This window comes from Erpetoichthys calabaricus, chromosome 1, assembly GCF_900747795.2.
Source record: "Erpetoichthys calabaricus chromosome 1, fErpCal1.3, whole genome shotgun sequence".
NCBI lineage: Eukaryota > Metazoa > Chordata > Cladistia > Polypteriformes > Polypteridae > Erpetoichthys > Erpetoichthys calabaricus.
Window position 1 is genome coordinate 37,316,551 of NC_041394.2, and position 24,827 is coordinate 37,341,377.

General features: G+C 41.4%; 1 protein-coding gene across 42 annotated transcripts in view; it reads left to right on the top strand.

Moving 5' to 3' along the window:
• LOC114648726 (calcium/calmodulin-dependent protein kinase type II subunit beta) overlaps positions 1–24,827 on the top strand; it is a 412,239-nt gene that overhangs the window by 313,342 nt on the left and 74,070 nt on the right. For 23 of the 42 annotated variants that reach the window (XM_051936344.1, XM_051936324.1, XM_051936339.1 and 20 more), the window contains exon 13: positions 16,596–16,679. The exons of the other annotated variants lie outside the window; for them this stretch is intronic. In XM_051936344.1, the coding sequence (XP_051792304.1) occupies positions 16,596–16,679 (84 nt within the window). The remainder of the gene's footprint in view (positions 1–16,595; positions 16,680–24,827) is intronic. 42 annotated transcript variants of the gene reach the window in all.

Genomic DNA, 24,827 nt, shown 5'->3' on the forward strand with positions numbered 1-24,827 from the left:
CCCAAAGAACAGCACTGTCCAGATATCATCTTTTCTGTAATATGAATAAATGTCGCCATTAAGATCTCACTTGGAGAAGATCAGAAAATTGGCAGACAGATGTTCATCCGGATATACCAGAAACTGGATGAGATGTTCGCTGAAAGGCGGGCCTTCAACTTGTGCGAACGATGAAGTGACTACGGCCTGCTTGCTGTGTCCTTCAGATGAGCAGACTACATAAGACTATTAAATGTAAAGCTGAAAGGGAACCCCAAAACAGTTTGTTGGTATAGATTCTCTTTACCATATATACTCGCTTATAAGTCGGGTCTTGAAACCTGAAAAATTGATCATAAAATCAGACCCCGACTTATACGCCTGTTCAAAAATGCGACACTTAATTTTTTTTTTCTTCTTCTTGCTTCCTCCAGTTTCGCATCAGTTTCTCAGATGCATCAAATTTTATTGCAGCAGTGCAGTTTTCAATTTCTTTCGCCATTTCAACAACTTTTAAATTAAAAAATTTAAAACCAGCTTCATATTTTCTTCTGATCGAATGCTCCATAGTAGATAAGGGATGCTGTTACAATTAAGGTGTATGAGGGTGTGAGATACAAAGAACACAAATCAGTGCAAACATCTCTTCGGAATCGTTCAGGTATTACCGTGTGGTCACGCAGGCACAATACATAGAATAAAAAAAAGGCTGTGTGCTCCGTGGTTACTCTCTCAGGAGGCCGTTAGCATATCAGAATCTCTTGGACCAATAGCGTGAGTTTTCCACATTCAACTTATACGGCCGACATTATAAAATCCGGTAAATTATACGGTAAGATCAAGTCCCGACTTATCTGCGGCAGAACTTAAACGCGAGTATATACGGTATTTAGTACATCAGTACTTTTACAAAAAAAAACAACTTTTTTTGTCTTCCTTGACTGAAAAGCACTAGGCCTTGAAAATGGAGAAAAAAGCATACAAAGGACATATTTGTCTTTCTTTTACATCTCTTTTAAGGCTCAGTATTTTTTGCTTTATTTCTAGACTAAATGACTTTGTGTAACTTTTTGCTAATGAGTTTCCACCCGATCCAAAGACATGCAATTAGAAAAATTCACAACTCTAAATTGTTGAAGCATGAGTGAATATGGGTACAGATGGACGGACTGACATCCCGTTCAGAGATGCTGTTAGTAGGTTTTGATTCCCCACAACATTGAACAGGAGAAACGACATTAAGGAAATTGGTGGAGGGCTAATTATTTTAGGTCACTCTTTTGCCGCATGTGTGCCGAGGCCCAGGAAGACAGCAGGGGAAAAAAAAGTTGCATGGCAGAACTCCAGGACACAGAGAGAGTGAGTGAGAGTGAGTCATACTGGCAGGGAGAGGGCAGCTTGGCATGCTAATGTGGGAAGGCAGAAGCCACTTGGGCTTGTTAAAGCCCACCAGGCATGGAGCCCCCGTAAATGCAACATGTATTGTCAATAGAGCAACTGAGTGGTGAGAGTGGGTGCAAAACACAAGGGCACTTGAAGACAGGTGACAGACAGGTGCCAGGGCCACCTAACTTTCTGCTTGGAGCTACAAGCACAAGATCTCATGTGCCACCTTTGATTTTGCATCATTTTGCTACTTAGGCTTTCTGACACCAAGTTTTCATAAATCAGATGAACAAAAACCTGAGAATGTTTGCTTGATTCTATTGTCTTATAATGATGATCCATAATAATACATTAGGCTCAAAAATTATAATAAAACTGTTCACCAAGGCCAACCCTGTACATTGAAAAGCTTTTTATGCTGTAAAACCAAGCGACACACGTAAAGAATGCAATCCTCATTACATCTGATTACTCATTAAAACAGAGTTGCCATAACCCACAGTGGGACTGCGTGAAAGCAGCCTCCCACATTCGGTAGGAACAATAACTAATGAAATGATTAGAGCTAGGAAGGATGCAACGCTCCTAAAAAAGGTGTCTTGATCTGTGAGTTATCTAATGTGCTTATATAATATAGCAATTGATTGCTTAATATTTAACAAAAGTAATGTCTTTATTCTAAGTGATACTAGTGAAAGACTCGGCCTTTCTTGGTAAAGGAAGCTGCCATAAAGGTGACAGCAAAGTTCACATCCCTACCAATTTCTGACCTACAATAAAGTGTCCAAAGTTTGATTGGAATGCTGATTCAAAACCTGCTCTCCTTAACCCTTAACTACTCGCGCTGGTGTACTTTGTACACCAATCTCAGTTATTTTTGTCCAACGTCCTTTTACTTCAACTTACAAGCAGCATCCACCATCTGTCCTCATCTTGTTTCGCTACAAGTGCAGTGCCGCAATGGTTTCCCTCCAGCGTGCTCCCAGCCAGTTTTATGAGTGGATGCACAGTCGCAAGTTCCATATGATGCATTTGGTACACCACGCGGGTACTTCCGTATGTATGACAACGAGAACATTTCAATAACTGAAGTGAAATGTGTTACGTGTGCAAATCCTGCAATGGATGAAAGTGAGACCGGTGATGAATGAGCACTGGAGAACTGGATCAGTTTTATTTTAAGATAGTCCTGACTGTGTCATACTGTTAAGTAATATGATATTAAATTACATTAAAAAGTTTAAAATTATTGCAATATCTTACATTACAACATCACATATGCATATAAATAGCCTTTTTAACACTGGTGCATAAAATACACTGTGAGAGTACTTATGAGATGAGAAATGGTGCGAGTAGTTAACGTTTCAATTGAGCAGACTGCAAACACAAAGAGAACTAATCTTTCATCAGTCATACTCCAATATGGGAAGATCATATTGGCGCTAACCATTTGCCTTCGTTTTTTTTTTCACATTTTTACAATATAATGTTACAATATTTTTCCTACATTTAAAAATTTAAAATGCTGTTAAGCATAAGTTGTCAGAACAAGCACATGTGGAACTTTTAAGGCTATGTTCACTCTGTTCCGATTTTTGCCTCACGTCTAATTTTTTTTCCTTGACTGTTCAAAGTACTTTTGTTAATGCGCCTTGAGCATGAGAAAGGTGCTCTATAAATGTATTATTATTATTATATGAGTTTGTACAGATATCTATCATGAATGTTCCATGCATGCACAAAATAAGTAAAACAATTTTGTCAGACAGATGCAACCTAATAGACAGATGACGGTTGCTGTGCTACTTCACATTATTTAAGTGCAAGATGTCTGAAAGTTTGTAGTGGCAAGGAATAGAAATAGAAAATTAAAAATCACAGCTGTTCTGCCATCAGGTTTCAGGTTCTCTTGGTTTTAACATCAGCACATACGGAACAACATGGCAACATTTATGAAAAGTAGTAATAATGTGAAACAACAATAAGAAACAATAATAATTCTAAATGGATCATATCTAGAAATCACAAAAATGGTTCCAGTAAAAATACTTAAACATAGTGAGCCCAGGGATTGTGACAAATCAGTGGCAGTTTCCTTTATTTAACATTTTGTCTTATATATAACACTTTTTTTTTTTTAAGTTGGTCCTTATTTTGCTGGAAGAGGTGTAGGTGAAGCCAGCAGGGGGCGCTTACGCTGTGTTCTGAATGTGGATCCCAATGCTCCATTGCAGTGACGGGGACACTGTGCTGTGAAAGTGGTGCTGTCCTTTGGATGAGACGTAAAACTGAGGCCCTAGGAATCCTTTGTAAAGAGTAGGGTGCATCCCGATGTCCTGGCTAAATTGCTCACCATGGCCTAGTCATCCTGGCCCTTCTAATCATTCCCTGTCTCCAATTGGCTCTTTCACCCCTTCACCACCAAAAAACTAATGTGTGGTGAGCATACTGGCACAAAAATGGCTGCCGTTGCATCATCCAGGTGGATGCTACACATTAGTGGTGGTTGAAGTGGCTCACCACTCACTGGAGTGCTTTGTGAAAAATCCACTCTATATATATAAAATCCTAAGCCTAAAAGTGCAACATTTTTTGTCATGCTTTAAATCGGGCTTATTTTGAAACTATTGTGGGAACCACCCCGGACACAGACAGCGATGGTTTCAAACCACACACACGTTTATTATACATAATTCAACTATTTACAACACCGCATACAACCCAGTGCCCTTGCACCACACACCCTCAAGTCCGGGCCTTTTCCAATGCCTCTCTCTTCACCGCCTCTACTCCTCTCCTCTGAGCTCTGTCCTCTTCCACCTGACTCCAGCTGACGAATGGAGGGAGGCGGCCCCTTTTATGTCCACCCGGACGTGCTCCAGGTGCCTCCCAATAAGTTTCTTGCGGCACTTCCTGGTGTGCCGGAAGCACTCCAGGTGTCCCCGGTAATGAGGTGGAAGTTTTAATGTCCAGGGCTTTTCTGGCATCTGGGCACCCCCTGGCGGTGACCACGGGGGGCCCTATAGTTTTGAGCTTCCATGCTCTGTTCCCGTCGTCCCCATACCAACCAGGGCGACTGCCCTCTCGTGGTACGGAGGAGGCATAGTCCCTCTTCCTGTCCTTCCAAGCATTCCTGGCTGAGTACAGCCCCCAGCTGCTCGCCACAATATATATGTTTGATATCATTTTCAGAATTTATTGAACTTTACTGTGATGTTATTAGATTTTCAGATTCTTGTTCCGTTTTTAAATCATAAACTAAACAATATCAAGAACTCACTTCCCGCAAAACGAGACTTTGTGCCAAGGGATTTAACAACGCCCGGGGCCAGAAATAAAAGACAAAGAGTAGGACAGCTGCTGTACAGGCTTTTAAATGTTCGAAGCGCCGTGCGAGATGCCAATCACGCAGCACGGCAGCAGCAGCAAGCCAGCAGCTGATCGAGCAAAGAGGAGGTAAAAAAAATATATATATTTGTCTCCCATTGTATCACCGTTTAAGAGGGGGTTTCGGAGGAGTGACTGTGTATCCTTGGGGTGCGTTCAGCCCCCCTTGTCACAACGCGAGCGGCAGTAACGCAAAGTGGTTGACAAGTGAAGTGAGCAGGGGAGAACCCCCTAGTAACACTATATAATCTGAAGAATTACTATTCTTATAAAAACAGAAAATGCATCTTCTTCTGTATGCGTACAATTGATAAGACCGTAGCACTCGTAATGCGTGTCGATTCTTGAATCGCATATTGCAGTGGCATCGGCTCTCTCCCAAGAATTACCCAGGGCAGAGGTCATGGACCTCCCTCTACGTGCTGCCTCACAGGCCTCCTGTTTGGAAAGTACTGGCTGTGCTACACTATTTAAGCCATCTCTAGTTTTAAGTTTCATGATTAATTAAATATTTGCCAATAAACTACATATCAAGTAGAACATTTCTTTTGATTTTTCTAATTTCCCATGCAACAGTGTCTAAATGAATGAAAACAGTATAACCAAATTAAACTGAAAAAGATACATTGAAATTAAAAATGACAAAGCAAGAATTTGAAGGCACCTTACCTTATGCATCAGGTCAGGTCCGGTCAGGTTGGGGAGCATGCAAAGGTTGGCAACCCCCCAGGCAGACACCGCGGTCCAGTCTTACCCTCCAGAAATGACCCTCTATCTGCCACAGCCAGGTGTTACGTGGGCATCCCCTTGGCCTGGTCCAGGCCACTTGGGTCCTTGATGATGAGGATCCTGCGAGCCAGATCACCCTCGGGGAATCGCGCAACATGGCTGTAGTGCCATAACTGATGCCCCCTCAAAATGCAGGTAATGTGCCTCATTCTGGACTCCTTGAGTAACTGCTCATTCAACACAAAGTCAAACCAGAAGTACCCAAGTATTCTCAGAAGAAACACAGTACCAAAAGAGTCCAGTCTTCCTTTCAAGTCACTGGACAGTGTCCATGCTTTGCAACTATATAGTAAGACAGGAAGCACCTGGATTCTAAAGACTTGGAACTTTGTCCTTTTGCAAAGATATCTGGAGCGCCACACAAACTTTTCAAGAGAGCTCATGACTCCCCATGCTCTCCCAATCTGTCTAATGACTTCATAGGCGGTCACCAGAGACATGAATGTCACTGCCAAGGTAAGTAAACCTCTCGACCACGGTCGACACTCTCTCCGCAAACAGACACACTGCTGATAGCTGTGCCTAAGAGGTCATTAAAGTCCTGGATGTTAGTTTTTATCAGGACACTCGCAAGCCCAGACACTCAGACTCCTCACTCAGTCTCTCAAGAGCCCTGATCCGAGCCTCCACTGACCCTGTGAAGATCACAGCATCGTTGGCAAAGTCAAGATCAGTGAATCTTTCTTCACCAACAGATGCCCCACAGCTGCTGGACCCCACAACCCTGCCCAACACCCAGTCCATACAAGCATTGAACAGAGTAGGAGCAAGAATGTATGCATCACATTAAATAAAGTAGAAAAAGAAAAGGAATTACAATCAATCATTCACAATGAACTGCTTACTTCAGGCCTAGAAGGTGTTATTTTGGAAAAACTATCTCTTCTTCCAGAATGTATTGTTGTGGTGTGATTGCTGCTAACTGCTGAGTGAGTGTAGTGAGCCGCCTCATTGCCAGCACGCCTAAGTTAACTTTAGGCAAATGAATTTTTCTGCAGTGACGTTCACTTTAATGTATGCACACGTGTAATGTATTTGCCTGTACAGAGCTTGCTTTTCAGGAATACATGCAGTATGTTGATGCATAAAGATGCAATGTGACAAATGGACTCCAAGCAGTGATAGATAGATAGATAGATAGATAGATAGATAGATAGATAGATAGATAGATAGATAGATAGATAGATAGATAGATAGATAGATAGATAGATAGATAGATAGATAGATAGATAGATAGATAGATAGATAGATAGATAGATAGATAGATAGATAGATAGATAGATAGATAGATAGATAGATACTTTATTAATCCCAATGGGAAATTCACATTCTTCAGCAGCAGCATACTGATACAATAAATAATATTAAAGAATGATAATAATGCAGGTGAAAAACAGACAATAACTTTGTATAATGTTAAATGTTAACGTTTACCCCCCCGGATGGAATTAAAGAGTCGCATAGTTTGGGGGAGGAACGATCTCCTCAATCTGTCAGTGGAGCAGGACGGTGACAGCAGTCTGTCGCTGAAGCTGCTCTTCTGTCTGGAGATGATACTATTAAGTGGATGCAGTGGATTCTCCATAATTGATAGGAGCCTGCTGAGCGCCCTTCGCTCTGCCACAGATGTCAAACTGTCCAGCTCCATGCCAACAATAGAGCTTGCCTTCCTCACCAGTTTGTCCAGACGTGAGGCGTCTTTCCTCTTAATGCTGCCTCCCCAGCACACCACTGCGTAGAAGAGGGCGCTCGCCACAACTGTTTGATAGAACATCTGCAGCATCTTATTGCAGATGTTGAAGGACGCCAGCCTTCTAAGGTAGTATAACCGGCTCTGTCCTTTCTTGCACAGCGCATCAGTATTGGCAGTCCAGTCTAATTTATCATCCAGCTGCACTCCCAGATATTTATAGGTCTGCACCATCTGCACACAGTCACCTTTGATGATCACTGGGTCTATGAGGGGTCTGGGCCTCCTAAAATCCACCACCAGCTCTTTGGTTTTGCTGGTGTTCAGGTGTAGGTGGTTTGAGTCGCACCATTTAACAAAGTCATTGATTAGATCCCTATACTCCTCCTCCTCAAATAACTTAGCACGTAGAACGTATGGGGCATCAAATTGATTTGGAAGTACCAAATATACTTACTAGTCCAGTATAACTCTTGTGTGAAGGAATAGCTATATATCCTCGTGTCTGCTTGTGTTTTCCCCTCAGTACTCTGGTTTTCCTCCTGTATCACCTTGTGATATTCAAGATATGTTAAGTTAATTCATGTATCTAAATTTACAACAACGTCAGCATGAGTGGGTATGTGAGTAGGCCCTCCTTGTTCAGGCTTTTTTCCTGATATGAGCCTGTGTACCCCACGACCCTGAATTGGTTTTAACAATTTTGAGAATGTTACTCATTCTGATAAAAATGAATAGTGGGTAGTGTTCTATGTTGCAAATTTTTAATTAGTCATACATTTTTTGTGGAGTTAATTTTAGAAAGGTAGATCAACAAGTTAAAGGCTATTTGAAATTTAGGCAGTAACCCCAGCAATACAGCACATTTGTGATGGCTCAATACTCGAGTGAAAACAGTATGATCCAATGAAAAGTTTATTAATTGGCAGAAAGGTATAAATAGCAAGTGTAACCGATAAACCTTGATCTGGTCGATAATCAGCATCATGCACGCAAACCCACATCAACCTGGCGCTTGCCTTCTTCAGAGAAGACTGACGGGTTACGTTGTATGCTGTTAATGCATAGTTGAATTTCAGCAGGTTTCACTCCCTCTGCCCAAAGAAATCTCACTATGGTGTGTTGTTCAACAATGGTGCAATCCTGCAGCAGAACATCCATGTTCATTTGACCTTGGCCTCAACTAGACTAATGGCAAGGTGCTGTGCATGTTCAAACTTCCCATAAGCCACAGCGAATGTGTTGAATTGCAGTCAGATTTTATCTATTGCCTTTACTTGTTGATTTCTCCTCGCATATGTAAACAAGGATACAGAATACTAAAATAACCCACTTTTCTTGTCACATTTATCCATCTGTTTGTTCCCTTGAAACAACTTGGCAATCAGTGGACCGATTTTGTTGAAACTTGGCACACATATTCTTCAAGGAAATATTGGCAAATTTACAAACTCTTAAAACAGAGACACGTTTTGTGTGACTTCAGTTATGGATCCACCTTGAGAGGGGTTGATTCAACGAATATCTGCTCGATATACTACCTGTAGAAATGTGAACCTTTCTCACAGCAGCATCATAACGGGTCAAGGGACATGTCTGTCATTGTAAAATTTATCATGAAAAAACACGTACTCTGGTTTTTCATTACACTAAAAACAACTTCACAGCTGCATTATCTGCAGAGCATAATGATTCAAAAATGGATTCTCTTGACACTAAAATTTGTTGGCAAAGAACCACAATGACCTGCTATCCATCAAGGTCAGATGCAGCCAACAATTTCAGCTTGAGACTTCAACAGAGATATTAAACCTCTAGCCACAGGCCCTCTGTAACCAACAACTAACGATAGCACATCAGTCAATGCAGTGTTGTCATCACTTGAGTTGGAATGTGCTGTCTATTAAAGCTGCTGCTGCCACAAGCCTGTTTGGGGCTGTGTTCTTATGTACATGATATTGTAAAGCACTAGAAAAATTGTTATTTTATGTAGCTTACAAATACATATAATCATATTCCTTTATTACTGTTGTTTTTGAGGTCCACACACTGTTAAAAATATATATAATAAACAAAATGTGGCTACTCTGATAATGTTGCCAGAAAATTTTGAAAGACTCAAGCTGTTCAAGTTTCCAAACACCCCGGAATGTTATGCCATGCATACATTTTCTTACTGCGTCATCAGGACCTGTCCTTTTCAGTTTCATCCCTTGATAAGCTCTCCCTACCCATCATTGAGTCTGCAGCAGATCTTAAATCTTCATAATAAGTAAAACAATACTGTAAAGTTCCAGGCTCTGCCATTTTAATTTCTTCAATAGAATGTCAACATTAATTATTGGGTTTGGGGAGTGAATGAATGAATGAGATTCTGTGGATTTTAATTTCTTGTTTGACATGACTTTCACTTTCCCTTAAAATCATCTCCCATACTTATGCACATTAATTCCAGGCAAGCCTTCAGCTGTATTGTCATCGGGAGCAGCTCAGTTATGGATTTTTCTACCAGTGCTGCCTATGCCTTTTGTAGTCATGTCAAAGCGCCACTAAAATATATTTTGTAGAGTAAGCTGTACAGTATTCTCAATTTGAGTTATACAATTGAGTCGATTATTATGTTTAAAGATCTCCTCAGTAGGTCCTTAATTAAGTTGTAGCCAAACTAAAGTGAAGCAAATGGCTTTTGGAACTAAAGATGTTCACCTTGTTTGGAGATATACCATGGTGGCAGAGTTGTAAGAGCTGCTTCCCTACAGCTGATGGAGGCTGTTTTAAAAACCAGTGTGGAATCTTCCTGTTCTCCAGGTTTACAATAAACATCTTAGTGTTGGGAGCAAAGCATTATAAGTAACGCGTATTACGTAGTCAGATTCACCTCCTGCTCGCTTCACTCGCCAACCCCACCCCAGGCCTGCGCTACACGCCAGACACTTCACGTCTCTGCCACTTGCGTATGTGGATTTCACTTTCACCAAACAACAAATCTTTTAATTCTCGCAGATACGCCTCTTCATTGGGAAGAAACACTACTTTTCCCTGATGGCAACACAAATTAGACGATCTACAAGTCTCCAACTTAAAGTTTAAATCTGAACAATATCTACATATTTCTGTCATATCACCTATGTCCATATATTCGATCTCTTTTCGCTGTTCCGTTATTTCACCGAGTAATAATTTGTTTGCGCTAATCCAATCTTTACTATCAGTTTTCTGAGACTTTCGAATTTTAGTACTTTCATAATCTCTAACCTGCTCTGCATGTGTATCTCGCCAATGGTTTTCAATTCTTTACGACGTTCTACTTTGTCATCTACTCTTTGTCTTTTATTTCTGGCCTCGGGCGTGGTTAAATCTCTTGGCTCAAAGTCTCGTCTCGCAGGACATGAAAGTATCTCTCTGAAAAAGTCTCATCTCGCCCCAGGCTAAAAAGTCTCGTATTAGGATTTTTTATGTAATAGAGAAATGAGTAAACTAGCACAATACCTATTTTGACTTCCTGCAGTGCCTAAAAACTGATATGCTATGGAAGCGTATCCATGCCACTCAAAAACAAGTTACTCTGCTTTTGCATTATTTCACAAAATACTGCTTCACAAAGACATTTGCCTGGTGGGAGTCAGTAACATTGTACATGCATATGTTCTGGTCATTTAGTAACAGCTAGTGAGGAAGGGGTTAAGCACGTGCACAGCGTGCACTCAAGTGATAAGAACTGAAGGGCAATTAAAGGCATGGAATTTACACCTGTCATGTGCTGAGGGGTAAATTTAATCTGCACAGTTTAGGATCACTGGGAGCCAAAGAATAGCCCTGCAGCACTGGGTGTAAGGCAAGAAGAAAACATTGTGACGATGTGCTGTACATTTGCAGGGCATAATCACACAGCCAATCAGAAAAGAGTGTGCAGTTGTGCAATCCAGTAATAGAAACCTATAAATACAATATTCAGTTTTACTCTAGTTATTTGCTATGAATATGTTATAACAGTTGTGATCTGGTGCAGTCATCCTTGGGATCTCAGGTTGGGGATGGAGAAAAGAGATGGAAGTTTTACTGACACATTTCCAGTGGTCACTAATTTAGGCAATGAGATTAGATTAGATTTGATCAAGTTTATTAATTCCAAAGAGAATACCAATCAGTCTACAGATACACAGAGAGAATATGTAAACGCGATGCAGACCCTGGCAGCTCTGCCGTACCACTCTGCCTAAGGTAAAACATCTGTGCTAAACTTGCTGAACTTTAACCAGATTAAAGCTAAATGTATACATGTAACTTCTGTTCAGTTCTTCCCAGCTGATTGCATGTTGGCTATTTCAATAGCTGTTGCTAGTTGACTGAAGCACACGTGTGCATGATGATAATGGCAGCAGAAGGCAAAATCATTGTGAAATAACGAAATACTTTTGTGAAATAATGAAGTTTTTTTTTTCAGAATGGTGGGAATAAGTTTTTTTTTTTTTTTTTACATTAGATAGATAGATAGATAGATAGATAGATAGATAGATAGATAGATAGATAGATAGATAGATAGATAGATAGATAGATAGATAGATTAAAATACTAAATTAAAAAAAATACACTTTTCCATGCTTTCTGACCTTTGCTGCATTTGACTAAAGTAACAGAGCTTGTCAGCAGCACTGTGTGCTAAACTCAGCTGGACACAAAACACTGCTTTTAAAAGGTGTAAGTATTCACAATATTTTGATTTACTGGTGGTAGATGAAAAGGGAATAATTGTAAGGCGCAAAAGTTGTCTTGCTTTTCATATCCAAAACACACTATATCAGGTGAGAAGAAGCACATTCACGCTAAACATAGCACAACGCACCTTAAGCAGAAAGACCCATATGAACGTAACTGCCCTTCCACAGTAAAACAGAAAACCAATTTTCAATCTTAGGGGTAATAAAGTTAACAAAACGGTGGCTGCTTATGTAGTGGAGGAGATGCAGCCACTCTCTGCTGTGGAAGCACCAACTTTCTACAGCATCTTAAGTAAAATCTCTGTGACAGGCAAAGGGGAGAACATCACTGGCCAGAAAAATGTGCATTTTTATTAACTATCTCTACTATAAAAGGAGTCAAAGTAACACAAAATTAACACACTGTAACACTTCATACAGTAGTTTATAATAGTTGATATATTTGATTACTTTTTTTGTAAGTAATGAGTAATGTAACTAAGTTACTTTTAAAAGTAATATTCACTAACACTGATCTTAATCAGGGTGGTAGCACTGCTGCCTTGCAGTAAGGAGACCCAGGTCCGCATCCCATGTCCTCCCTTCATGGAGTATGCATGTTCTCCTCGTGTCTTTGTCGGTTTCTTCCAGGTGCTCTATTTTCCTCCCTCGGTCCAAACATGTTCAGGTTAGATGAATTGGTGATGTTAAATTGGCCCTAGTGCTGTATGCGTGTGTGTGTGTTCACCCTGCGATGGACAGGCGCCCTTTCCAGGGTTTGTTCCTACTTTGCACCCTATGTTAGCTTGGATTGGCTCCAGCAGACCCCCGCAACCCTGTTCAGGATTAAGGGGGTTAGAAAATGACTGACTGACTGATTTTAATGATGTGCAAGCGAGAATGCCAAAATATGTTAAATCAACCCATTATGGGTGAATGTGGATGGGTGTCTGCGTGGTAGACGTGCATCCTGTCCAGAGTCGGTTTGTGCTTTTTTCTAGGCTGCTGCCCCTCTTGCAACCCTAAACTGGGTAATGCGGTGCAATAAATGGATGGATGGATTCATTAAACCTCAATTCAATGTATTGGGTGATCAGAATTACCCAAGAGACTTTGAATCCTGTTAAATACATATCCTTGTTTTCTTTTAAGAACCTAACACGAATATTTGAATGCATTAAAGAATACATACTAAAAGTATGATGGGCAAAGAAAAAGCTGTTAGTTACCCTTTTCCATAATGTGTGCCATATTTTAGATGGTAGTATCTAGGTGAAGGCACAAAAATGTAGTCCTACATTACAAAGAGAATGGACTGAATTTTACAAATGTGCATAGCCCGTAAGCAGCATCTGCTTTCTTTATAAAAAATATATTTTCTATTTGGGATGGCACAGCGGTTATTGCTGTTGGTTCACAGTCATAATTGGCCCAGTATAAGTGAGTGTGTGGTTTTGGCCAAAAGTGTGCTTGGCTATGAACAGGTACCCCTTTTAGGTTCCCAGTTATATTGATCTAAACTAAAAGGATTCAAAAATATTTTGAATGCAGAAACTAATTGGTTAATCAGTTTGTTTGAATATCTGTGGTAGCTAGAACCCCACCTAGGGTTGGTTAACTTCAGCCCCTGTAAGCCCGAAGCAGGTTGGAAAATATTATGTTATGTCATTAATTAAAATACTGCTTGTCAGGAACAGTGCTTTACAGCCTGGACTCATGGGTTCAGCATGAAATGCTCAATTCCCTTCTGATTTGTTCTCAATTTAACACACTAATTGAAACAAAGGTTGACTGATTTAGTAACTGTGTTATGCTTATTTGTAAGCACGGCCTTAGTGTCCTCTCTGCCCCAAGCCAGTTATATTAAAACCCAGCACTATATCTTATTCACATTAACCATAAAGCTATCAATGCTGGCAGTTCAAAACACCCTTCACTACCAACTATGGAGGGCATTCATTTCTCTGACTCTGTAAATTCAGCAAGTTTTCCTCCACATGTCAACAGCAGCAGCACCCCCACAGTCACAGACTGATTTGATCTGACGGTGTCTGAGTAGCAGGGAGAAGAAAAGCCAGCTTCATTTATAATCTCACATTAATGTCCAGAAGCAAACTCTCTAGCTGGTCTTGGGGGGGATTTTAGAAACTGGACTGGGGGGCTGCAGCAGAATACTGACACATACTATGACTGCCATTCATTGTTTGGTTTGGCACTGTAGCCAGTGAAGACATGTGTCCAGGTTCAAGCTGATTGTCATGTGATTACTGTGACAATGTACAGTACAATGACATTTCTGCTTTCACCCCAGACTTGTGAGGGTACAAACAGCAGACAGAGAGTACAACACCACACAACATCATTAGTATTGGCAGTCTTGGAGTTGGCCTTGTGACCTGAGTATAGAAATTGTCCCAGAATTTAGTAGTGTGAGGAATGGAGCAATGGAGGAGGGAGAAAACCAACTGTGCAGGATGGCTGGGATCTATCATAATACTGTTTGCATTTCTAAGGCACGTATATACGTGCTGGATCTGAATTGGAACTCCCTGTTGTACTTTGTGGTTCTGAGCTAAACAGGTGTCATACTAGGAAGTAAGGCAGCCAGTGAGGATGGACCCTTCTGTTGAAACTGGTGGGCCTCAAGACATGTGGCCTTTACACAGACCTCTGAAGCAGTGAAGGCTTTGGTGAGCCTTCCTGATGATAACCTATGATGGTCATTCCAAGAAATTAACACTTGCTGGCCCTCACCAGAGCAACCTTGCAGATGAAGATAGAAGTGTGGTTCACCTCCTGCTTCTTAACATCTATGACCATCATATAGTTAATGGAGAGACTGTTGTCCAAGCACCACTGTGTCAGATGGCAGAACTTTTTGCTGTAAGTCCTTTCATCAGTGTTGATGATCAGGCCTACAAAAAATTCAAATGAAGAGAGATAGCAAGTTAGCTTTCCTCAATTTTTAAAACACATGCCCTTCAGTAAATGTCTAATACTAAGCACATATCACACAAGAATACACTATGCTGTGGACATCCACCCAGTTAGAACCTGCCAAGTGAAAAATATAGAAGAACCATGGCCCTGATTGACTTAAGAATGGTGTGTTATCGCAAATCTTCCTGAGGCCTTTATCACTGATCAACTTTGCATAGTATGTGCTAATAGAGAAGGCAAAGTGCACTTACAGTAATCTCTCTGTTATAAAAAAAAATCTTGGGAGGGAGACTAGGAAGACGAGATGTGATCTTCTCGGAAGACAATTGAAGTCCCACGAGAGACAATTTAACTTGCTCCCAGCTCTTAAAACAATGACAAGCAACAAGCAAAACACGCAGCTTGCCAGCATCAGAAAGCCAGCAGATGATCCGACTGCTTCTCCTTAGCGTGCATTCGGAAGCGTGCGGAAAACATAGTAATTGCCATTTTTTTCAAAATTGAGTTTTTTTAGTTTTTGGAGTTACTAGGTCTTTCCTGATGTTGTAAAGTAGTGGTGATGGCCAAATATGTCTTCATTCCGGTCATAGCATGATGGAAGAGGCTAGTATGTACACAGTATTTTACAACACTGCAAGACAAAAACCTAGCAACTCCACTGACCAATGAGGAAAGACCACCTACCAATGAAAACATTGGGTTACAATCACATCACATGATTTAAATGCTGCGACTACGTGATTTAAATGACAGGTGTTGTTGATTTGTGAAAAAAACAATATTGTGTATGTGAAGCTCAAGAAAAATGAAATCTAGAGATCGTTAATTATAGGGTTACATCATTTTCTGAAATTGCCGAAAACGGTTTTTCCATAGTTGGTGAGACCTGCACAAGTAAAGGCACCTGATAATTCTGAGTATTATTTTTTTATTACAAAAGTATCATAAATAAATAGTTTCAAAAAGATTTTTGAAAAGCCATTTTGGAACAGAAAGGATACATAATTACTATTTTTTTTGTAAATCAATCAAAATTATACCTATTTATTTTTTTGTCAGAGTGGCAAAAAATATAATATATTTTTTGGTGTGCTGCAGAATTTTATTAATTTGCTTATGTGTGCCATGAGATGAAAAAGGTTGGAAATTGCTGTTTTAGAATAGCATCATGTTGTAATGGAAAAAATGTGAAAATCATATAAGATCTAAGGAATAATGCAAAATAAATACCTAGAAATGAAAGAATAAAAAAATATCCCAACGTGTCTTGACTTAGTTGGGTCAACCTGTAATCCCTCATCGATTAGGTCTTGTCGGCAGACTGACAAGGCAAATGTTGAGCTGAAGGGTCTCCCAAAGCCATGCCTCTCTCTCTTTGTCTCTCTCGTAATGCCTGTTTGGCAAGCCCAAGAAGAAGAGTAAATTTGAACGTTTGCACCAGTTGGAATTCTGTTTCCATGTTGTACAGCCAGCAATTGCTCTCTCTCTGTGTCTCCCTCTCTGGCTCTCTGAGAACTGCGTGAGGTGTGAGTAGCGGAAGTCATTCCACTGAGTGCTCTTTGACTCTTGTGGCTCGATGACTCTGCTTCTTCCTTTCATACTAACTCAAAATCCTCTCTCCTTTCCCCCGTACTCTTTCTCTCTCTCTCTCTTTCTCTCTCTCTCTTTCTTTATCTCTTCCTATTTCTCTCTATCTGTCTCGGTTGTCTGTGTGACACTAACAGTGGGCAGGCAGACTACAGCACCGGCCACCGTTACCGGCTCAGCGGCCGCCGCAGCCAGTGCCACCGCAGGGCTGGTGGAACAAGGTAGCCATGAGTCCACCAATCTTTCTCTGTCCAAACGCCGACATCCCCCCACCCTCCCCCTTCCTCAGCCTCTTCTTCTCTTCTTCCATCCTCGTCATTTTGCTCAAAGAGATGCATGGGCCCCTGAGCATGCGACAATGCAATATTCTCATTATTTTATCCACCATCCTCATCATGCCTGAATCATTCCTGCCCAACATCCTAACAGGCACGCAGCTCTGCCGGCAGGCCACTCCAGTTTCACCCACAAACATGCTTGATGCTGCTGCTTCCAGCATAATCTAGACCGCAGATTGGCACATTCTAACCCTTTGCAACTGGCATGAACATTAAATCCACTATTGACAAACTGCACAGAAGTCACACCCATTATTTGCAGCTGCTTATTGTATCATCCAGGGCTTGGTGCCCACTGAAGCTTGTGCTAACCCTACACTTCCTGGGCACCATTCTGTGCCACACAGATTTAAGACTTGCTGTGGCTTTGCAGCAGGGAGGTCTGATGGGGCTTGCTTTACTCATTGCAGTTCCTGTTTTTATTTCATTTGGGATTTCTGGTAAATGATGCTGGCATCTCTGGGCCCTCAGCAGAGAGATCTGCCAGCTCTGTAGAAATCCCACAGCACCTTACCTTCTCTGCCCCCCGAGTTATATCAACTCTGCTTGCTCATGTTTGACCTCATTACACTAACAATCTTCTCTTTTGCCCGTCTTCATCTTGCATCCCCCTTGCAAACTTGGTCTTGTCACTTTTTGTCTACCACTATTCTCGGGCTTTTGTTTTACTTCATTTTTTTGGTATCCTTTTCTCTTTCTCTTATGTTGTTCTCTCTCATCCCTTCACTCTGCCATTTCTTCTTCTCCTCTTTTACCTATTTTATATTTCACCTTCTTACTTTGCTGTTGGACTTCATCATTCTTTTCTGGGGCTCTTCTTCCTTTCCAGGTTGCTTCTGTTTTCACCCCTTTTTATCTTTGTCTATGTGTTTTCTCTTCTTTCTTTCCCTTGCTGTTCCCTTTCTTTGATTCCTCTGTGTTTTCTCCATTTCTCACCTTACGTTACCACCAGATGTCGTCAATCTGGGCCTCCTCTTTGATTTTTGTTGTTTAGTGTTTGTCATTTTTATGATATTCACGGCTCCATTTGTTTGCCTAGGCTCTTCCTCCCTTGCTCCTGTCATCTCACTTCCATGTTTTTTCCCCTTCTATGTTGTGACCTCCCCACCTGCTTGTTTCTATTCCACTTTCTTCCTTGTCTGTTCCATCTGTTTCATCTTGAAATAGTCACTTTGTGTCTTTTCACCTTGTAATTTGTATGTTCTTGTACAAATCTATGATTATTTCTCTTTCGTTGTGTCTTACCTTCATGTCTCCTTACTCTCTGATTTGATAACCTCCATATGCCCTCTGATCCAACATGCACATTCACTTGCTCACATCTCCACCTGTAGTCCCCATGTCTTTTCATTTGTTTTCTTTTTTTGCAGTCTTAATTCTAATTCTGGTCTTCTGTTGCATTCTCCGTGTCTGTTTTGTTGCCCACCTCATAGACTCTTTTAATTTGTCTTCTCCACGTCTCCTCGGTGTGTTCTTTGTTACAAAACCTTTTGTTGTCAGTCTCCACCTCCTCTGTTTCATCTATGGGTGCCTTCCATCCTGCATAGTCACTTCATTTGATTTTCTTCTCATCCACTGTTTATGTTTTCTTCTTCTTGTGTTTCTCTTTTTTCTCCTGTGTTTTCTCACTCCATTTCTCCTCTTTCTATGTCTTCTCCTGCTCTGCCTGATTCATCACCTTCTTGGATCTGTTTACCTTCTCCCGTTCTCTTTTCAATGTTATCTCACCTTCTCTTTCTTTACCACTCTTCCATTTCCCTTCTCAGTCTCTTCTACAACTTCAGTTTCCTTTCATTATTTTTTCCTCTACTCCTTTTTGAATCATTGTGTCTTCTTCTCTTGTTTCTCTAACCCCTCTGCATTTCCATTCAGCTTTCTGCTTCTCTTAATTTTCAATTTGGCTTACTTTCCCATGTCTTTTTTTGTCACATTCCACTGTCTTGTTTCCTCACTCAGTCTCTATCACATCCTCTTCTTCATCTTCATGTTGCCTTCCATCTAGTATGGTCCAATTGTTTCCTCTACTTCTATTCTTTCTTTCTCCTTGCCTTCATCTGTCCACTTCCCTATTGGTTCATTCTCCTCCAAATGTCCCATCTGTGTCACTTATCCATGTCACATTGCTATCTGCCTTGTTCTTCTTCTCCTTCTTGTTCTTCTACTTCTTCTTTCAGCTGCCACTGCAGATCATCTTGTTCCATATCTTCCTGTCCTCTACATCTTGGTCTTTGTCTCACCCATCACCTGCATGTCCTCTCTCACCACATCCATAAACCTTCTCTTAGGCCTTCTTCTTTTCCTTTTGCCAGGCAGTTCTATCCTTAGCATTCTTCTCCCAATATACCCAGTGTCTCTCCTCTGCACATGTCCAAACCAACGCATTCTCACCTCTCTAACTTTGTCTCCCAACCGTCCAACTTGAGCTGACCTTCCAATGTACTCATTTCTAATCCTGTCCATCCTCGTCACACCCAGTGCAAATCTTAGCATCTAACTCTGCCACCTCCAGCTCTGTCTCCTGATATTCTGGACAGTGCCACCGTCTCCAACCCATATAACGTAGCTGGTCTCACTGCCATCCTGTAGACTTTCCCTTTCACTCTTGCTGATACTCGTCTGTCACTCTTCTCCTCCCATTCCACCCTGCCTGCACTCTCTTCTTCACCTCTCATCTACAATCTCCATTACTCTGTACTGTTGATCCCAAGTATTTAAACTCCTCCACCTTTGCTCACCATTCCACTGACCTCCTTCTCATTTACACATATGTATTCTTTCTTGTTCCTACTGGCATTCATTCCTCTCCTCTCTAGAGCATATCTCCACCTCTCCAGGGTCTCCTCAACCTGCTCCCTGCTTTCACTACAGATCACAATGTCATCAGCAAACATCATAGTCCAAGGAGACTCCTGTCTAATTTTGTCTGTCAACCTGTCCATCACCATTGCTATCTATCTGTATTGTTACCTTCCGATATTTGTTTCCTTGTTTATTTGCTTATCTTTCTCTCACTCATCTCAGTTGTCACTTCATTTAATCTGATCTTCTCATTCTTTTCTTTGTCCCAGTTGAACACCCCCTCTCTCTCCATGTGAGTCCAGTGGTCATCAAATAGTTTCTCTGTTTCCACTTCTCTCTCCTTTCCTCCAAATATCCTCCCCTTTCCTCAGACTCAAAATCACTCTCTCAGTCTCATTCTCTCCAATTCATCTCTTATTGTGACCTCCATTTTACTTCTCCTTTCCTTTTCTGTTAAGGTTCCTCATCTCAATTGTTTCCTCCTCTTCATCCTCCTTTCTGTTTCCAATCTCTTATCTTTAGTTTGCTGTTTTCACTTCTGTTTGGTTTTTTTTTCCCAAATACATGCTTCTGTTCCCTGAAGTATGTCACCTACCTCTTCCTTCTCGTTTCCCTGTCTGTGCTTTGTGTCTGTCCGTTTGCCCCCACGTTGGGGGACGCTGCCTGCTGAATGCTGCATGTCATGTAGACAGAAGTGGGTCCCATACTGTAATGAAGTGCTGCTTTCAAGTAGGTTGAGAAGTTTAAGAAAGGTGTTCTGATCTCCGGCCCACCAGCATGCCATAACCATCAAATTGGGAATGACTTCTTCTAGCTGGGTGGCCTGTTTGTTAGGTTACCCCTGGCTAAATAACTTGGTTTGATTGACATTCAGTGGAATGTAAGCCTCAGATGGATACTTTGCAGCTTGACATTACTTGTTCTAGTTGCCCTTTCAGGTTGTATAGTGAATACAGTATGTGCCCATTTTCTAGAGGTATCCCTGCCAGACTGCAGATAGGAATTGGGGCCCACAAGAGTCCCTAGCTGTATCCTCTTAGATGGTCATTTTATACCATGACCAAGAAGTGGCTTCTGGCTTCAACCTTCAGAAGCTTTGGTCCACTTTTCACCCATGCACAGTGGCCCCTAGTGGGTCAAAGAGCTCATGTGACTTCAACTTAAGTTACACAGGTCCCAAAGATGTTATAGTTGGTAGCACCTTACTAGTTGCAGCAAATTCCCAAATGCCACATGGGCACTTGGCTTTTTACCAGCAGCACAACTAATTGGGTCATCTTTAGAGCTGGGTAGAGCCCATCAGCCTTGGCCCTCGCGCTCATCCCAGTTGAGCTCTTGTTTCTGAACCAATGCCTTTTTTTCCCTCTCTTTCCCAACACCCTCTATCCACCGCTCTATCTCTCTGCTCTTCTGTAATTTTGCCGCAAGGTAAGGTCTTTCACTCGGGCCTTGTTTTCGGTTGCAGAGGAGGCTATGCCCCCTGCTGATTGTCTCCATGTTCTGTCACAGTAGTTATTTTCACTCGGCTCACTAATTTCACAGAGGGAGCGACGAGCAGTAATGCGGGTGATGGCAGTTTTGGAAGGGGGCGACCTACATTATTCAATAGCGTGGGATTTCATTGGTCTGCTAAGTACAGTTTCATATTTATGTGATATAGATGTTGTCAAAAATGTTATTGACTAAAAATTACTGTTCTCTGTTTTAATGAAAGTCCCTCTTTTGTTTTCACGTATAACTATTGTGGCAGAATTTACTATTACACTAATGATTACTAATATGACCTGTTGTCTGACAAGTGAGCCCACTGTCCTTCTGTTCTGGGATGCTCAGACGTGTATCCAGATCATACAGTCCCAGCCTCAGATCATCTAGTTTCATTGTCACAATCCAGGCTTCCCAGCCTTACCATTCTTTAAGAATATGGCAGGAAAAGCTTTTAAACTCTGGGAGTCCTTGCTTTACACTGCAGGCTTTAATTGGATTAAATTTTCCACTTTGGAATCCCCATTTTCACTCTCCTCACTGTGATGGTAGAGGCTTTCCCAGTTTGCATTCTGTTTTGCAGTTCTTTTGCAGTCTTGAAATCCAGACTGGGATTATTTTTTTCTCTGATTGGGATTCTCTGTCTGTCTATCCAAGCACAAGTCTTGGGTCTCCTAGGATAAGAGCTGCTCTAAAAAGGCCCATCAATTCATGAGTGCAGCAAGTAAACACTTGTCACATAGCAGCCCCGACCGGGGAGTGTCCCAGGGAGAGCAGTCTTCTTCGCCACTCTGAATGCGTGGACAGGCGTGGAAGACGGCTGTCCCTCCGCCTCCTCTAATTTGTTGCAATGCTTGCGAGTTTTGCAGTCAGTTTTCTTGTTACTTGCATTGATCCCCGGATACGGTGTGTGAAAAATAAGCCCAAATGCATGGTGGTTTGACTAGCGTTAATTTTTTCTTTTTTGCAAAGCTCGGCCCTCAGGGCCTTTGTGGCCCTGTGCGCAAGTGCTTTCTGTGTAACTCGTGGGTGTGCGGTGCGTGTGTGTGTGCCGGTACTACAGCATGTGGGTATTGCAGGTGATAACCTCCTGGCTTGACATTGTGTGTATCGCATGGACAGGGACTCTGAAATTCTGTGCACGTTACACCGCTCCCCACGTACACCTCCCAGGAGCCAAGCAGCATGACCCCACCTCACTGCTCCTTTACAAAGTGTCAACAGGCAGCACCTCCAGGAATATGGGACTTCAAAAATGACTTGTCTCCTCACCAATGGCAGGGTTTCTTTATTTATCTAATGGTCACTTAGCGGCTAGGCCCAGGTGTCAGGTTCCATTCCTGACAGCTACAGTGGCTGCTGGTTTTTGTTCCAGCCATACTTAATCACTTCTGCCACTAAAGTGAAATGCTTGCTTAAAAGGTTTTGAAAAGAAGTAGTCAACATAAAGTCAGATCCACAAGTATTTGGAGAGTGACACTGTTTTCATCATTATGGTTCTGTGCATCACCACAGTGGTTTTTAAACAAAGCAATCAAGATGTGACTGAAGTGTAGACTTTCAGCTTTAATTCAAGGAGTTTGACAAAAATATTGTATGAGCCTTTTAGAAAAGACAGACATTTTTAGACATGGTCCCACCATTTTCAGGAGATCTAAAGTGTTGAGACAAACTAACATAATCATGAATATAACCATCATTTTTAATATACGGTTGAAAATCCCTTACAGACAGCAGCTGCCTGAAGTCTGGAACCCATAGCCATCTCCAAGTGTTGGTTTTCCACCCTAGTGATGCTTTGCAAGGCCTTTAGTGCAGCCGTCTACAGTTGCTGCTTGTTTTTTGGACTTTTTGCAATCAGTTTTGTCTTCAGTAAGTGAAATGCATGTCCATTTGGATTGAGGTAAGTTGACTGACTTGGCCTTTGAAGAATCTTCCAAGTCTTTGTGTTGAATAGCACTTGGTTTGCTGTCACAGTATGTTTCAGCTCATTGTCCATCTGTACAGTGAAGCGTCGTCCTATCGGTTTTGTATCATTTGGCTGAATCTGAGCAGACAGTATAGCCCTGTACACTTTAGAGACTTCATCCTGCAGCTTCAGCCAGCAGTCATATCATCAATAAACACCAGTGAGTGACTTCCATTTGCAGCCATAATGCTGCCCCCACCATGTTTCACAGATGATGTGGCATTCACACTTCTTCTCTTCCCCGTACTCTTCTCTTTACAACATTCTGGTATATATTGAGCTTAGTTTCCTGAACTTTTTACAAAATGTCTTCTGGCAAAGTCTGATTTGTCTGTCCTATGTTTGAGGCTTACCAGTGGTTTGCACCTTGTGGTAAACCTTCTGTCTTTACTTTCATGAAGTCTTCACTTCATTGTAGACTTTGGCAATGATAGACACAGCTGTCTTCTGGTCTTCCAGACCAGTGTGTTCCTTCTTTTAAAGAATGTGTTAAATGGTTGATTTGACCACTCCTGGTGTTTCTGCAATCACTTTAAAGGGTTTGTTTGGTTTTCTCTGCCTAATAATGGCCCGTTTTTACATGCATGATCAGCTCTTTGGACCTCATATTGAGAGTTCACAGAGACAGCTTCCAAATATGAATTCCACACTTGGAGTCAACTCCAGACCATCTACCTGCTTAACAGTTAATGAAATAATGAGGGAAATGTTCCCATCTAGATATGGAACAGCTTGTCAGACAAATGTCCATATACTTTTGAGCCCCTTGAACTGGGAGAGGGGGCAATGCAGAAAAATGGATGTCATTCCTAAACAGCTTATATGATATTCTTGGTAAACACCTTAATAAAGCTGAAAGTCTACACTTCAATCATATAGTTGTTGCTTTATTTCACATCTATTGTGGTGACGTAGAAAGCCAAAATTATGAAAGCTGTTGTCACTTTTCAAATACTTCTGGACCTGAGTGTAGCTCATCAGTTCTTGTACACCTTACATTTGGAAAATATTATTGAGATTTGAAAGACTCAAAGAGTGAATTGTTCCTGCTGTTCCATCATGTAAAGCCAAGGCACACATGGAGTGCTGTCCTGACCAATAGCTACAGTGTCATTTGTGCCTACATTTGCACTTTCTAGAAGTTTATTATTGCTAGGCCTATTTAGATCATTTTCAAATCAAGAACAAAATCATATGATGTTTTGTCCTTTGTAAAAAGCATAAACCCAAAACAGAGCTAGACATAGCAAGGCAAAACTAACTCTTAGTTTTTAGTGGTGTGCCTGCTTACAAATTCAAAGAGAGGGATAGGCCTTGCTGTTCTGGTCTGCCTTCTTACACACCTCACAAAGGGTCAGGCCTGCTCTCCACACAGGTCATACCCAAGGTGTAGGCCTCACCACTGCCAATTAGCTTAGCGCCAAACTGTAGTGGCAGACTTATGGCCTACACAATACCAAAAATTGACCCTGCAAGAGTTTCTAACAGAGACTAATTATAAACAGTTAAATTTGTGGTCAGAGAACAGGCTATGTTGGGTCAAGATACTGAGAAGTAGTCAGAAGAGCCAGTTATCAAAAGCTATCAAAATCCCATATACTGGCTTTTCCCTAGCGAAACATCTATCCACAAGAGTTGTCCCAAAACTAGAACATCTAAACCACCGTGCTACCATCTTAAATATTTTTTGAGTTAGTGCCAAGTGTAGTGATATGTCTACTGCCACAAACAATATGGGTTTGGCTGTGACGCTAAGACTGAAAATGGCAGCATGCGTC